Source organism: Myodes glareolus, chromosome 8 (genome assembly GCF_982192425.1).
Source record: "Myodes glareolus chromosome 8, mMyoGla1.1, whole genome shotgun sequence".
Classification (NCBI taxonomy): domain Eukaryota; kingdom Metazoa; phylum Chordata; class Mammalia; order Rodentia; family Cricetidae; genus Myodes; species Myodes glareolus.
The window spans coordinates 35,853,389-35,870,120 of NC_142033.1; the positions used below are offsets into that span (position 1 = coordinate 35,853,389).

General features: G+C 36.0%; 1 protein-coding gene across 3 annotated transcripts in view; it reads left to right on the top strand.

Annotated features, from left to right (window-relative positions):
• The window catches only part of Gabra4 (gamma-aminobutyric acid type A receptor subunit alpha4), a 76,282-nt gene that overhangs the window by 23,600 nt on the left and 35,950 nt on the right, over window positions 1-16,732 (top strand). For all 3 annotated transcript variants that reach the window (XM_087908972.1, XM_087908971.1, XM_087908973.1), the window contains one exon: window positions 7,647-7,906. In XM_087908972.1, the coding sequence (XP_087765098.1) occupies window positions 7,647-7,906 (260 nt within the window). The remainder of the gene's footprint in view (window positions 1-7,646; window positions 7,907-16,732) is intronic.

The following is a 16,732-nucleotide window of genomic DNA, read 5'->3' on the forward strand; positions in this document are numbered from 1 at the left end:
CTTTATCAACATCATTAAGTGTTGGGAAAAGAAAGAAAGTGATGAAATTTCTTATAGAATGCAGGCATCAGTCTCCTGAAATATGACGGTTTCTCCTTTTTGCCTTTCAGTTTGGTTGGATTTAACTGTGGGTACAACATTTCTTGTCATACAACAGCTGCAGGAAGGCTGGTGAGGAATTCATGGGAGCCTTTCATCTTACTTTGCTATAACTGCAACCCCTAACGAAAGCAGCTCAGGGAGTCAAGGTTTATTATGGCTCATGACATCAGACAGATTCCAATGCAGACAGTAGCAGCACTGGCCCTGGAAGGAGAATCAAACACCTGCTGTCACGGTTGTGGGGAGGAAGTAGAGAGTATAAGCTGTTGCCAGGACTGGAGTAGCCTCCAGAGGCCATCTAATGAGACACATCTGTCAGGCAGGTCCTACCTCTGAATGGTTTCACAACCTTCACTATAGTGTCATGAGCTGCAGATAGAGAATTTAAACCATGACCCTCTGAGAACATTGCAGATTCAAACCACAGTACTCCCCATCTTCAGATAAGAGTGTCTTGGTGTCTTCAACAAATGGGAAATACTCCTACAAAGGTATTTCTTCACATATAACCAGTGTCTCTGTAATTCTAAAGGTATTTGAATCATAGTCAAAACTCATTCAGAGAGCTAGTATTAGAGGTAGGGTTTGATCTAAGGCAGAGAGTGAGCAGAAATGACGGTTCAAGCTGCTTCATAAAGTTAGGAAAGTTTAATTAAATAACTGCACATTGAAATGCTGGAACAAATGTTATCTGCTAAATATATATGTGAAAATGAAATATGGAAACTATATCTAAGGATTAGATACTAATATTGAAAGGTTAGGATTTAAAATTCAAATATGTCACTTATTTTCTCCATCCATTAATTGAGTTAATATACTTACCCTTCAAAACTGGTGAAGATTTTAAAAGCATTTTATTAGTTTTTAAAACAGAATAGTATCTTTTGATACTATTCACCATCCCCTAATCTTCCATCTAACTCCTCCCAGGTCCATCCTCCAACTTCTTTTCTCTCTCAAATTTATGTTCACTCTCTTTTATGACTAATATTCTACACAGTCCAACCTGTGCTCCTGTCTTACGCATGTGGGGTTTCCACTGGAGTGTGGTAGACCTAATACGGGCCATATCCTTAAAGAAAACTGACTCTCCTTTCTTAAGGACCCACCAACTCCCAATGAATCTCAGTTAGAAAGTGGGCTTTTTATCATTCCTATTCCCACTAAAATGTTATCTACCTTGATTTTGTACAGGTCCCACGCAATTAACCACAGTTTCTCTGAGTTCTTGAGTGTATCAGCCCTCATGTCCAGAGATACTATTTTAGACCGGTACTCAAGCATGTAACCTACTACTTTATATTTCCTTCCTATCAATAATCTATTCATGTATTCATCCATCCATCTATATGTCTATCTATCTATCTATCTATCTATCTATCTATCTATCTATCTATCTATCTATCTATCATCTTAATATAATTCCATTTAATAGTCATGAACCTACACAGAGGTTAATGCTCCTCCACTCCAAAAGGCAGAAGCCATTGGTTGTCAAATTAAAACTTCTTTTCCAGATGTGAGATGCCACTATTCCAGCTGTAGGTTAGGTATGTTTCAGAGACCCCATACCCCAAATAATACAGGCTACTAGTTGCCAACCAGAACCTGATAGTAAGATCCTATTGCTAAAGACAGAGCATACTTTAGTCATGAGACGTGGAAAAATCAAGTCGGTACTGACCAGGAGGTTGCCACCCTGCTGGCTAGCTTTCACAGTACTGCAGCGTGCATTGTAAAGCCATCAGCAGTCTTATCCAGCTGTAAGCCATGTGAACTACAAAACTGACCAGCATGGCGACATATTCCCACGGGTATAATACTGGCAGGAGTGTTGTGGGGACAACAAACCACTTTCTGATTGCGTTCGAGGCCTGCTCCACAGGAAAACATCCCAGAAGTGAATCTACTACCTCTATTATCACACAAAGTGATTAGAGTGTTAAACTGCCTCTAAATTTGTACATCCATAGATGAACGCAGCTCTCACACCTGATCAGAGTGGTTACTTGGTGCAGAAACTCACAATCGATCAGCATGCAGAAAATAAATATAGGTGAAGTTCTCATTCAAGGACCTGCACAGAAGTAGGGGCTGAACTATCCTAAACCTCGTGAGGGTTTAAAGAGAGATTAATACAGGAAACTGATTGCATAATCTCACTCCCTCCCATACAAAACTAGCAAAGTGATTAATTTTATTCTTGGTTTCCTTAGTTTCGGAGAAAATGTTTTTCTGGTGTGTGTCCCTATATAGTTTGAGGTTCTTGGCATTCCTTGTCTTATATAGCACTCATAATGATTTTGGAGTCTTATCACATTATGTTCAGAGGCAGCCTGACAAGATAAGAGGGATCTGCTGAGGCTGAGAGTGATGTGCAAGCCTTTTAGCTTGTTCTAGCATAATCAAGAATGAGGGGAAATGGTTGTGTTGGTGATCTGCTGGCTGTCTAAGCATGGGTCCCTGAGCTTGGATCCTTAGCAGCCATGTAAAAGCTTATGGACAGTGGAAAGTGTCTGTAACCCCTGTACTGACAAGGATGGTTGAACAGAAAACCAGATGCTTGGAGTTCACTGGAAAGATGGGGTACCCAAAATGGTGAGGTCCAAGCTCAGTGGCCGACCCTGCCACAGAAATTAAGGTGGTTGGGAAGAGGCCTGGCATTTTCCTTGGCATCCATGAGAAAGCACACGTGAGGACACACACATGGGCACATGAACAGACACACATCACACCATATTCACATACAAATCTTAAGATTTCTGGATCTAAGATCATTAAAATATTTTGAATCTTGTATTTTTATTAATATTTAGTAATAAATTCACTCGAATACATATCATATTTTTCTGTCCTTGATAAGTTTACTAGAAAATAATGGCCTAATACAGATATCTATGAAGAAGAGATGATATTACAAATAGAGATGTTGGTTTTGACCCAGCACACTTGCGCTCTCTCTCTCTCTCTCTCTCTCTCTCTCTCTCTCTCTCTCTCTCTTTCTCTCTCTCTTTCTCTCTCTCTCTCTCTCCCTCTCTCTCTCCCTGTCTACATATATACTTATATTATACACACACACACACACATACTTACCGTGTAGTGTTCTGTGAGATACTTGTCTGTTAACCCACATGTGAAAACAAGTTAAATTGCTTTATCTCTTAAGATAGTTAGGAGGACTGAATGCATTAATCTGAGTAAAACAGTTGAAAAAAATCCTTAGCACATAATATTATTATTGTTGATGAACTGACTTATCCATGGATAAGATAAATATTCAATAATGTGGGAAGGTGTAACATCCATCCCAGCTGATTTCAACTAACGGTTCTTGTACAAACAAGACAGTGCAAAGGAATTAAATAGTTTAGCAAAATGCTAGCATTACTAATCCCAGCAGTGTCTAATGAACACAGTGGAGTTCTATCGGTTAACATTCACAACAGTTCAGCAAGATAAGCATTCTCAATTTTTATAGATAAGGGAAACAGTACAAAGATATTAAAAACTTTTATCAAGCCATGTAATTATAAGTAGTACACCCAATACAGTATTTACAATGTTGAGAATTTAGTCCTGCTATCCTCACAGAAGCTATGGTATGTAGGAGCTGGGAAGGGGCTTGCAAAGGATTCTGGAACTTTGATTGAGAACACTTTGTCAGTAGGATTTTTTTTAATCTAGAATATGAGATCTGCCTGCATATGTATGCCTAGATCAATATTAGTTTAATCTTTGAGGAAAATCACAGCTATAATTAAATCTTCAAAAAACAAAGGCTATTTCACAATTGTAAATATTAGACTGATCATCAAGGGTCTACAATGTCATTTTCCTTAGGGAAGTAAATCCCTACATGGTTGGGGTCATTGGTTATTTACTCCATTTGAGATTTAGGTGAATTTGAACTCTAGGCTAATATTACTCTTCCTCAGCTCTCATCCCCCCTTCCACTTACGGAGGCACAGTATTCTGGGTCACAGATAACACACCAGGGTGAGCAAAACACTGAAGCAACTCAAGTCTGAGAAGCGGGATATGTGGAATTCTTTCCAAAGGCCTTCTATCTTGAAATTTGTCTGACTCTAAGGTTTTTTAAAAATTATTCCAGTATGGTTAAACATTAAACGCAAGAGGATGCCAGCTGGCATATTGAAATCATTGCTATTTCATTTTCTAGGAAGGGCCAGCCAAAAATTCACTCTTGTGTACAGTCTTAGCCTGCTCTTTCATTTCCTTTCTCCGCTCCTGGGCCAGCTAATATGGTGCATATTCAGCAGTCTAAATGCATAGACTGGCAACAATACTTGAACACACAAAAATAATTAGGCCTTTGAAATGTTTTCAGGGTAAGATTCTTATAGAAAGAGATGGCTTCTGTTTTCTGCTCCATCAGTGTTTATTCTGTCAAGTGATATACCTGAAATCAAAGGGAATAAGTCCATGCCTACGTTCCTATTGCTTCCTTCAGATTTGAACACAAGACAGAGAACTTTTAATGCCTAAACAGATGACAGATTTTAAACCAGTTTTGAGCCAACCATTCTTGTCAGCCAACATTCCCCATTTTGCCAACAGTTACAACAAAGCAACCATACTATCTAGAGGGCCAGTCCATAAACAAAACAATTAAAGGAAATGGAAGACAGCCATATGTACCATTCTTTTATGTTGGTATAAGCAGTGTGATTTAAGGTAAGCCATCAGCCTGATTCTGAACAATTGGATTTCATTACTCAATATATAACTCAGTAATGACTTTAGTATTTTGTTTATTCAATATCACCTAGGAATTACTTTTTCACATGACAATAGGCTAGATGAAGACAAGAAAAGTTTATTGGCAGGAAAAATCATTCAACCACCCAAAACAAGAACAAAGTTTATAGTAGTAAGGGGACTCATAAGCTCCTTTATTCGAATTTGAGTTTCTTTTCTTTTTCTTTTTTTTTTTTTTTTTTTGGTGGAGACTTTTCTGAGCACTGGTTAGGATTCTCATTTAGAACACACTCTTAACTTTTCACTGCTAGTGCTTCCAGAATCATTTCTGTGGCATTAGAAGAAGCCCACTGCTTAAGCATTGTAGAACTTGTGAAATATTTCGAATTCTTAATAATCTATTATAGATAAGTTATTTTGAGCAATAGGAAATGTAATTCATCTTCAAACTCTGTAGCTAAAGTTTCTGAATTTAGCTTAGTATTTGTTTGTTTGTTTCATATTCTTTGGGAGAATTGTGCCTTTTCACTGACATTTAAAATGAGGCCTAAATATTTGAAGGTCGCTTTCAGGAAAAAGTCTGATAAATTTACTATGGGCCAATGTGCCATTGGTGTAGACATGCAAATAATATACCTGTTTAATGGAATAAGGTTTGTAAAAATCCACTTTGGGGTCCTGAAGAGATGGCTTAGGGGTTAAGAGTACCTTCTGCTCTGCTAGTGGACCCATGTAGTTCCAGCATCCACATAAATAGGCTTATATTGGCTTTCCACTCAAGCTCCAGGGGATCCAATGAGCTTTCTGGCACTTTCAACACATCATAATTTTCACATATATATGCGTATACATACCCATACATGATGTGGGATAATGGTCTGTATTCTGTCAATTATATTTTAAATAAATGCTGATAAGCCAGTAGCCACGCAGGAAATATAGGCAAGGCAACCAGGCAGGAAGTAGAGGCAGGGCAGTGAGAACAGGGGAATTCTGGGAAGAGGATTCTGCTTTCTGCAGTCCTGACCCAGCCACAGAAGAAGTAAGATGTGACTGCCTCACTGAAAAAAGGTATCAAGCCGCATAGCTAGCATAGACAAGAATAATGGGCTAATATAAGTTATAAGAGTTAATAAGGAGCCTGAGCTAATGGGCCAATCCATTTATAAGTAATGTTGACCTCTGTGTGATTTCTCTGAGACTTAACGATTGTGGGGACCAGGCAGAACAGAAACACAAGTACACGCACACACATACACACACACACAAACACACACACATATAATAAAATCTCAAAACTTTACTTTAGACTAAGAAAATCCTAAAATTTTTAAACAACTTATGTAATACGTATTGATATATAGTTTTAAGATGTTCTCTAAAAGTTTATAGTTCATATGATACACAGATGCTCCAATTTTTTAACTTCTAGGAACTGATAGCTTAGGGAGGGACTGTAAGTGGAGAAAAAAGTTTGGACACAACCAAACAGTGGTGTTTTTTTTCTTTTTTTGGACATTTATGATGCATCTGGCACTACATGACTGGTGATCCCTGAAGCAATATTTAACATGGTGCATGGTGGCTCTTATCAAACTGGAAACAGGGTGTCTGATTTTTTTTCCAAAGGCTTTCTATCTTGAAATTTCTCTGATTCTAAGTTTGCTAATTATTCCAATATTCCTAAACTTTAAATATGAATAGACATCAGCTTGCATATTGAGATCATTGCTTTTCATCTTAGAAACAATCTTAGGCTACTCCTATATTCCTCTCTACAGGTACAGATACAATATTATTGTTTCTTCAAATAAAAGTATGATTATTCCATTAATGCTGAGAAAAATTTCCTATATTTTCTGTTGAGTGCGGATTAATTGCCTTTAAGCTAGGGATTGGCATTGATTGACATATACAGTTAAGATACCTTCATTATTGTCCTCATCACAAACATTTATGCTACCAACATTTATGCTACCATCACCATCATCCACAGGTGTATCAGTTTTAGGACCTATCCTAGGAGTTATGTTGAATGAGTACAAATGGATATAGTAAATTCCCCAGCAATTGCCAGGATAACCTAGATAATACTGATCAGATAAATATACATAAATGGAAATAGAGAAAATTGTACAAAGGTTAATACCTTCAAATATTGCATTGTTCTGTAGTTCTAGTGACAAGTAGCATTTTTCAAAGAATGGAGGCCAACTTTCTCTCTAGGTTAAAAAGGCACTTTTCCTAGCAGTGTTATTTCAGAAAAGAATTGATGGAAAAGGGGCCCTATTGTTGTACCAAGTATTCTGCTTCAAGTTGTACACTGATGTGTGCCAAATATCCACATTTCAAGGGCCAAATTGTTCCAGAAGTACCTTTAGAAGGCTGATGTGCCTGACTTCCCATTTCTGTCTGAGAATCACTGTTTTATTAAATCTTCCTTTTTGAAAGGTCTGTATATTGATTCCTCACGTTATTGTTTTAGCTTCCAGTACAGAATCAATATATTTTATATGCTTTACATATTTATATTTCTATAGTAATCTTAGAATGTACAGAAAAGTCCCAATGAGCTTTCCAGTCTTGAACCAAGTCACACTGAGCTGTTGATTACAGGAGCCAGGAACTGAGCATATCTTTTTCTTACTCCAAAACCTGTGCTGATTTCACTGAAGCAGAAGAATCAAATCCTCTATCAAAGGTGGTGGGTTTCACACAGTAGTAACTTTGTAAATTTCATTGCACTTTTTCCTTTTGGCTTAGTCGTCCTTTTATAGAAATAGCAGTAAAATGCTGTGTCTCTTTGCTTTTTTGCATTGAAGGAATAACCACAGTTCTCACGATGACCACCCTAAGCATCAGTGCCCGACATTCGTTGCCCAAAGTATCCTATGCCACCGCCATGGATTGGTTCATAGCTGTCTGCTTTGCTTTTGTGTTTTCGGCTCTTATTGAGTTTGCTGCTGTCAACTATTTCACCAACATTCAAATGCAGAAAGCGAAAAAGAAAACATCGAAGCCTCCTCCAGAAATTCCACCTGCCCCAGTGTTGAGAGAAAATCACCCAGAAGCGTCTCTCCAGGTATTTGACTTTGTCTTCTTCCTTCTAGGTTTTAGCTCCTTAGCCAAATTTTTGTTATAAGTGGAAAATAGAGAATTTGAAAGTATCAATGATAATTTGTAAAAATGGCAGAAGTATAGGAAAATATAAAATGATAAAATGTGCGTTGGTATTTTAGTTTTGTAATTTTTTAGTTATTTGACAGTATCATATAATGTGTTTTGATATTTTTCCCCATTCTAACTTTTCCCAGGTACAACTGACTTTCCCTACCCACCCAACTTGGAATCCTTTTTTTTTCTTTTTTAAATCATCCTGTAAAATTTGGGTTGCTTATGTATTCTTTGAAGTGTGGCTTTGAAACTTGGTGTACTTACCAGGGCATACACTTAAAAAACAAAACCAACTCTTCCTCTCCAGGAGACTTTCAGTTGCCAGTACCCTCTCCCATGCTGGGATTTGGTCCAATTTAAACTTGTACAGGCCTTGGGAGTTCATATGGAAAACTTGTACTGCTGCATCCAGGAGAGAGTGTTTCCTGGTAGTCATTCATCACCTTGGGCTTTTATACTCTTTCTACTTCCGTAGCCAGAATGGTCCCTGGGTCCTGGGAAGGAGGGGTGTTGATATAGATGGTCATTTAGGGCTGAACATTCCATCATTTCTTATCCTCTGTACCTTGGTTAGTTGTGTCTTGCAGTGTTAATAATCATCTACTGATGAAAGAAGTCTGTTTGATGAAGGTTGAAAGATGCACTGTGGCTTAACAAGTCATGAGGAGTCTGTTTAACACTGTAGACATTTAGCAGAATATAGGTTTTACGACCTATCTAATTACATGTTCTTGTCCTCCCAAAAATGCAAAATATGGGTGTTTTTCATCTATCTTGTGACTGGGTCTTAAACCTAATAAGAAAGTGGTTGGTTATTCCCATGATATTAAGTCACTATTGAGGGAATTGACATATTTTGCCACGCCAGTCATCAGTGTAACTCTAAGAGTTCATAGGTGGGAAATCTGATGATCATTTTTTTTCTTAGTTATCATAGTGTTTGAGAGTCTATGAGACCTCTTTTGCCAGGAACTCTGTAAGAGATAATCTTTCTGACAATAAACTTTTTCAATTGTTAACTTGTGGTGTCTTGTGGAGGCTTTGTCAACCCATTATAGAGTAACTCTATTTAAATTCTTTTTACATATGTATATGTATGTACTTTAGGAATCTTCTACAGTAGTAGGCTTCCATCTGACTTATTTTTGAAAAGACTTTAGTATCAGTTATCTTTCTTCATATTCCCATGCCTACCAGCCACTATCCTAAACTATAACCCTTGTTCCTAACATATTGATATTTTAAAGCATAGTATATTGACTTAAAAGCTAAATAATCGATACATGACCTTGATACATGATAAAAGGCTATTTTTTTGCTCAAAAGTTCCTTCCAGTATTGAGTATTTTTTTCACAGAAATGGTTATAATGGAACATATACCAACAAGAGGCAGCTGCTAATGGTGTTGAGAGAGCGGCAAAAGCCACTTTTATAGAGTTCATTGACCAAAATAAAATAATAGTTCCTAACATAGCCCTGTGTTTCCTATGGGACGGCTCCCTTGTAGTAAAGAAGAGAATAATCTTAGCAACAAAACAATCCGTAATTATAACTGATGTACATCCAAATGAATCATTCATTCTTTAAAGGACAATTGTAAAAGAATGTAAAAAACAATAAAACAAGTGTTTTTTATATGACTTACCAAAGATGCTTTTTAAAAAAAATTAAGCACCCTTTCCTCATGGATTCTTCTTGTGTAAAAGCAGTGAAATGTACAGGAAGTTGGATAATCAATCAGGCAGACATTTTCAACCCTTTTTTTCATCTTCCTCTTCCACTCTTCTGCTCTGTCCCTAACGCTCTCTTTCATTTTCTTTAGCTTGTCTTCTTCTTTGTCTACATAGTCAGATCCCTGTGGTTTTGTAACCTAACCAACTTTAATTTCCATGAATGACTCTGTAAAACTGCTTGGTCTGCATTTACCTAAACCAAATGTAATAAAAGTCATCAACTTGTTTTCCTTCCACTAGCTTGTATCTCATCCTTCCTTTATTCACTTTTTCATTCAATGAATATATATTTAATAACATCTAGGGGCCTGACATTGCACAGAATCTAAGAATCAATAATGTATATTTTTAAAAGTCAGCAAATATCCTACACTATGGAAACTGTATCTATTTCTATACAGCAAGGGAATGGAGGCAGACAGTTTTCTTTTAATGTAAGTAATGACACACCTGGCATGTTAAATGGGGCTGCCATGAAGGGTCAGGAAACCTTTAAACATTGGAAGTCTACCTTGAAAGGGTTTCCATGCCTTCAGTCTTGGTTCTGCTCCCACAGTCTCCATATGCTACAAGAGTAGCTAAGGAAGTGAATGCTTTTCATCAAGTAGTTTAAATAGTTAAAATTTTCTTCTAAGTGAATTCATCAAGATTTTCAAAATGCTTAGAATGCATTTTGTACACAGTTTTCATTTTTAAAAATTACTGCTCTAACTTTACTCTTTCCTACTTCCCAAGGGTAAACTCAGAGCTTCTGTCTTTTGTTGTTTTTTATTATTTTCTTTGCCACATTGAAACTCTATGATCTTACAACTTTTAAGTCATTGAATCTTGGGTCTATTTTACCTTTTATTATTTTATGGTGATTTATTTATGAGTTAAATTAATTATGACTTTCTGCAGTTTAAATTTTTTACATTTTTCAAGATACTTGAGTATACTTAATATTAATTTATTTCCATGCTTTTAAAAAAAATTTTTTTGCTTTTTTATTTATGAATAAAATTTCTCTTACTGAATTCAGATCTCTTCTGTGTAGAATTCTATGATTCATAATTTTGAGAAAATAGTATCAAAATTATTTGCTATGTATTCTGGAGTAAGATTTGAGATAAGAATATAGAGATAATATTAAAATTTCTAGAAATGATTTTTTAGTTTAACTCTGCTTTAAAAATTAGTTTAATTTTATTGCAAATTTTCAAAAATATTAATTTGAGTAATATTTTATTGTCACCTGATTTATGATTTATAATTAATCTATAACTAAATTATAATTTTATATTTAAAGTTATTATTTATAGCAACAAAGTTGTTTTTTGTTTGTTTGTTTTTGTTTTTGTGGTTTTTCTAGACAGGGTTTCTCAGTAACTATGGAGACAGTCCTGCAACTCACTCTGTAGCCCAGGCTGGCCTCAAACTCACAGAGATCTGTCTGCCAGCTACCTCCTGAGTTAAATCACTATTATTTAACTTTTTAAAAGACCCCTAAAGTCTTCACAATTTTTGAAATATGTACAAACTTGTTTCATAATATTGTCAGATGGCACTAATTTTTCTTTTAATTTGACATTTTTTGCACATTATAGTCAATGATGTCCATAGTTTAAGGGTTCATAACTGCTTTATTTCTGTATTAACCAATGAATTTAGTCATAAAACTACCCTGTATTTTTCTTCCACTTGAATGCTTTTGTCTTGAAATCCTTCTGCTTTTAATTCCAACTGTCCTCTCCCTTTCTTTCCTCTCTTTCACTTCATTCCTCCCTCCTTCTCCTATCTCCTTTCCTTCCTGCCTTTCACTGATCTGAGTATTGAATCTACGCCTTGTGCTTACTAGGTAATTACTATTACTGAACTAGACTCATAGGCCTCTTTTTGAAATTTCAAATTGTATTTTTTTTATCAATATCAACTTTCCTAAAACTTTCAGCTGGTAAAAATCATCATTGTCTTCGCTTTTTAAACTTTATTTTATTCAATTAGCATTTTTATTTATTTTACATACTGACCACAGTTCTTCCTCCTTCCTCTCCTTCTGTTCCATCCCCACTCTCATTTTTCCCCTCCCCCATCCACTTCACCTCTGTCTCCATTCAGGATGGGGTAGACATCCCATGAACTTGAACAAAACAAGGCACATCACTCTGGAAGCTATAAGTCATGTTTTAAAGGCTTCAAACAATTTATTTCAACGTATTTTAATAATGTTGAAATTATTAAACACAATAAATGTCTGTTATAAGCACAACTTCACCCTAACTCCAAAATGGCTTTATTCTAAAGGTTCTAGCTTTTGAAATGTATCTTATGCAGGCCAGGTTTAATGCTATATACCTATAATTAATATATCTTGTAAATTCACCCCAAATCACAAGTCTGAGGTGGACATAGCCTGCATCATAAGATCCTATCTCAAAAAATTCCACTTACAATTAATTGATTCTGTTCTTTTTTCTTTGCCCCAATGAGATTTCTTGCACGGATATAATGATGAAATATTATAAATATGTTAAAGTACCACATACTCAGAATAAAATTATCATGTCAAATTTCCAAGGGTGAGCAGATAACTGATAATCTACCATTTGCTCTCTGATGTTCTCTTGACCACAGAAGTTGTTATTGCCAGTAAATCTTGGCTGAACTCATCTTTTAGGCTAAACTGTGATTCAGAATCTTCTCTGCAGCACAGTACATGTGTGCTAGGGAGTGAGAAGAAGAAATGTATTTCAAAAATGACAAAGAACCCTACCCTTTCAACCTTGAGGATGATTTTAAAATAAAACTAGTCTAAGAATTCATCATGTGCTTTATGTCCTCTATAACAAATGCCTGGGCAACGACTTCGATCTTTCTGGCAATTTACTTCCAACTACCCTTGTTCTAAAGACAGTGACAAGTGACTTAGTGCAAGTTTGAGTTCAACTTCCTGTTTGGCCTCAGTGATAAGTATAACTTCATAGGTTGGGAATACATTAAAGCGGAAATAAATTGGGAGACAGATAACAGGGAGGAGAAAGTATAGAAATGGAGAGACTGGATTAACAACACAAATTTGTATCTTACTCCTGAAATGAAATATTCTAAATATCCATGGTTTGGAGTGTCAGTAGAGTTTTAATCAGACAGCCAAACCTTGTTTATTCAAATATGTGTCCTAAAATGTACCACCAATTACTATTTTGAATGATACTGACTTAGATTAAAATGTGTTTGAGCACTTCATTTGAAAAGTACCTTGGAGCTTAATGGAATTTAGTCAAAGGTCTTTTAGGAGTTCACTCGTGATTTGATTTATTTGACCTATAGACTGTTAGTGACTAGGTGGAGGCTTATGGTGACTATTTCTGTTCTCTGAGAATTGAAGAGATTATAGCTTAATGGAATATTCATGAAAAAGCCAATTGCTGGAATGTGAGAGTAGCTGTCAGTTGCTCAAGTATACCTTTGGATATTTTAAGAGGCACAAAACTTCTGTTCTGTTTCGGCTCATCATTACCTTAATTCTGTCCTTGACTCTATTATAATATGTGAGCAGAACACCGTCCTTATGATTTTGTTCTTATTGCTTATTTTTACCATATCCACATTCAAATTCTTATTGCTTCTTTTTACCACGTTCTCATGGATGCATACAATTTTGGTTAAAAGAATGATTTAAAAGATAAGTAAGTACAGAGTTAAAACCAGAAAAACTTTTAAACAATGTTATATACACATGTTAAAATCAGGGGATGGACACATGACCTAGAGGGTAAAAGCATGCACAACTCCTACAGAGCAACTCAGGTCAGATCCTAGCATCCACATCAAGCAGATTTTACTTTCCTGTAACTCCAGATCCAGTGTATCTATTCCCTCATCTGACCCCTTTGGGCATCTGGACTCACATGGACATACATATACACATAGATACATGTATGCTTGTTTTTCTTAAAAGTTATTTGACTATAGTCATTTTCATCCAGAAATGATATACTAATGTAGACATGCTATATCTTCTGAAAAACTAACCGGTGATGTAATAACACTAGCTAACGCTAACAAAGCTTGTAAGTCAAGCCTTATGTGATGTACCTGACATGTGCTACATCAGTGAGAGCTCACATGAGCTATTTTACAAAAGGAGAAAGATATTTTCAGCAACTAAGTTATATGGTCATGATAAGGCATAGCCAATATGATAAACCCAGTAGTGAAAGTGCTTCAAATGCGCTTTTGTGAGACCTTGATTTGTAAAAGTCTCTGTGTAGCATTTATTAAGTAAAATATAGGCATTACAATGTAGGTATGTGTATATATATTACAAATATTTTTTATTGATTTTTTTGAGCTCTACATTTTTCTCTATTCCCCTCCTTGCCTCTCCTTTCTTCTTCTTCAGCACTCTGCCAAGGTCCCCATGCTCCCAATTTACTCAGGAGATCTTGTCTTTTACTACTTCCCGTGTAGATCAGGTCTATATATGTCCCTCTTAGTGTTCTCATTGTTGTCTAAGTTCTCTGGGATTGTGATTTGTGGGCTGTAAGGAAAATGTGGTACATTTATACAATAGAGTGCTACACAGCAGAAAAAAATAATGACATCTTGAATTTTGCAGGCAAATGGATGGAGCTAGAAAACATCATTTTGAGTGAGGTAACCCAGACACAGGAAGACAATTATCACATGTACTAACTCATAAGTGATTTTTAAACAAATATTTTTATATAAAGAGAACATATACATATAGGAAAAGGCATAGATACTGATAAGCCCATGTTATGTAACTCTTTTGTTCATAATTTTAAAATGCTTATCATTCTTTGACACTTTTACAATGTACTTCATGTATTTTGATATTTTTTCTCCTTTGCCATCTCTCATCACCTTCCTACTCATACAGAAACTGTTCTTCCTTCCAACAATTTCCTCTCAATTTTATGACTATTAAAATTGTTTTGTTTTCATGTATTTGTGATCCACTGGAATCAATAAGAGTTGCTTGCAGGAGCATGGATGGGGCTTCATTTATTAGAGTATGGGTAACTTATCAACCCTGAAGAAATGAAAGCCCACTGTAACAGTGGAATGTTGATGATATCATCTTGTGCAGGCCTTATACAAGTAATCACTGCAGAAGTCACTTCACACCTGCAGTAGTCTTGTTTCGCTCATATTTTTATGAATACTTAATAATTGCATAGTAATGTGAATTGTTTCTTGTGGTAATAAAAGAAACTTTTATATATAACCTATTAGATTATAACTTCTAGTAATTTATAAAATACTTCTAATTTTATCCATGTTTCACCATAAAGGAAGTTATTTCCTAAGACTCAGGTATTCTACCGCAGTCTTCTGTCTAACAGGTAGAAAAGCTGAGGTCACGAGCCAAAGTGACTTATTGGATGTGTCGGACAAGGGACACTGAGGATGAGAGGAACAGTGTTAACATCACCTGATGGAGGAGGGTTATCTGTCTATTGTGTTATTTTCATTGGTCAATAAAGAGACTGCCTTGGCCCCTTGATAGGACAGAAAATTAGGTAGGCTGAGAAAACAGAACAGAATACTGGGAAGAGGGCTATGAGGCAGACGCCATGGAGTCAGCCACCAGGTCAGACATGCTGAATCTTTCCCGGTAAGCCACCACCTCGTGGTGCTATACAGATTATTAGAAATGGGTTAATCAAGATGTGAGAGTTAGCCAGTAACTAACTCTCTAGAGATAATGGGCCAGGCAGTGCTTAAATGAATACAATTTGTGTGTTGTTATTTCTGGGACTAAGCTAGCCATGCGGGAGCCGGGTGAGGTGAAAAGCAGGCCTGCCCACAGCCCCTTACTACAATCACCTACTAGGAAAATGAAGCACGTTTGATGAACAAACTGATTAGTTCAGGTTTCCACAGCAGCACATCATCCTTTACCACAATAGTAATGAGCTTTTGTTTCATCATTCCACACCTCTCCCCTACCAACGTATGCTTTCCATCCACCTAATTAATTTTTCTTTATTGTCATTTTACTTTTCTTGCATACTGTATGTGTTTTTCAGTTTTAAAGTATGCATAGATTCCAGCAAAGCTGGTTGGAAAATCAAAGAATTATTTTCTCTGCTTAGAGTCTTAAGTAAATAGGTGACATGAAAAAGAATATATAAATAATCCAAGATGTACCTTTCATGCCTTTATGAGAATCTCCAGTTAATACCAGTTCAAGCTCTAATCTTATTTCCCATGTGGAATCCACTCTAAGTCAACTGCTGAATCTCAAAGACATTGTCTCAATTATCTTGACCTATAAAATGAGGGCAATAAAAAAGGCCTACTAGAAAGGCAAATGCTGAGGATTACATTGCATCATGCAGGTAAAATATACAACGTGGTTCTCAGCCTAGCAGACCACACCCAAGATCAGTTCCTCCTTAAATTCCATAAGCACTTTCGATGTTTAAAGCCTGGAGGATCTCATTTATCACTTTATAGTAGTCTGTGAAACTTTTCTTCAATTGGTTCCTATATAATTGTTGTTTACATTGGTAGATGTAAACTCATTTATGATATAGAGTATGGTTTTATTCTGTTTTCCAACGTAGTTCATAGCATAAATTTTAAAAGTTGTAGTTGTTTATTGATTGGTTGTGAACCAACCATATGAATTGGTGTTTCTAAGAAAAGAAACCAATGTATTCATCACGGATTTTCAACCTGTGTCTTTTATATAAAATTTGTTTTACTAGGAATAAATATGACCATAAAGCAGAAGTGAGATTTCGCATTGCCACTGAAAGCTTCCAAGACAATAGAAACTTATTCTTCACCTTCTTTTTGTCCTTCTTAGTTTTTTAAACATTTACTTCTTTAAGATTTGCATTCCTATTATTTTTTAAATTGTGTGTATTTGTGTGTGAGAATATGCATGTGACTGAAGGTGACTGCAGAGATTGGAGACTCCTGATGCTGCTGGAGCTGTAATTATGGATGATTGTGAGCTGCCTGACTTTGGTGCTGGGATCTC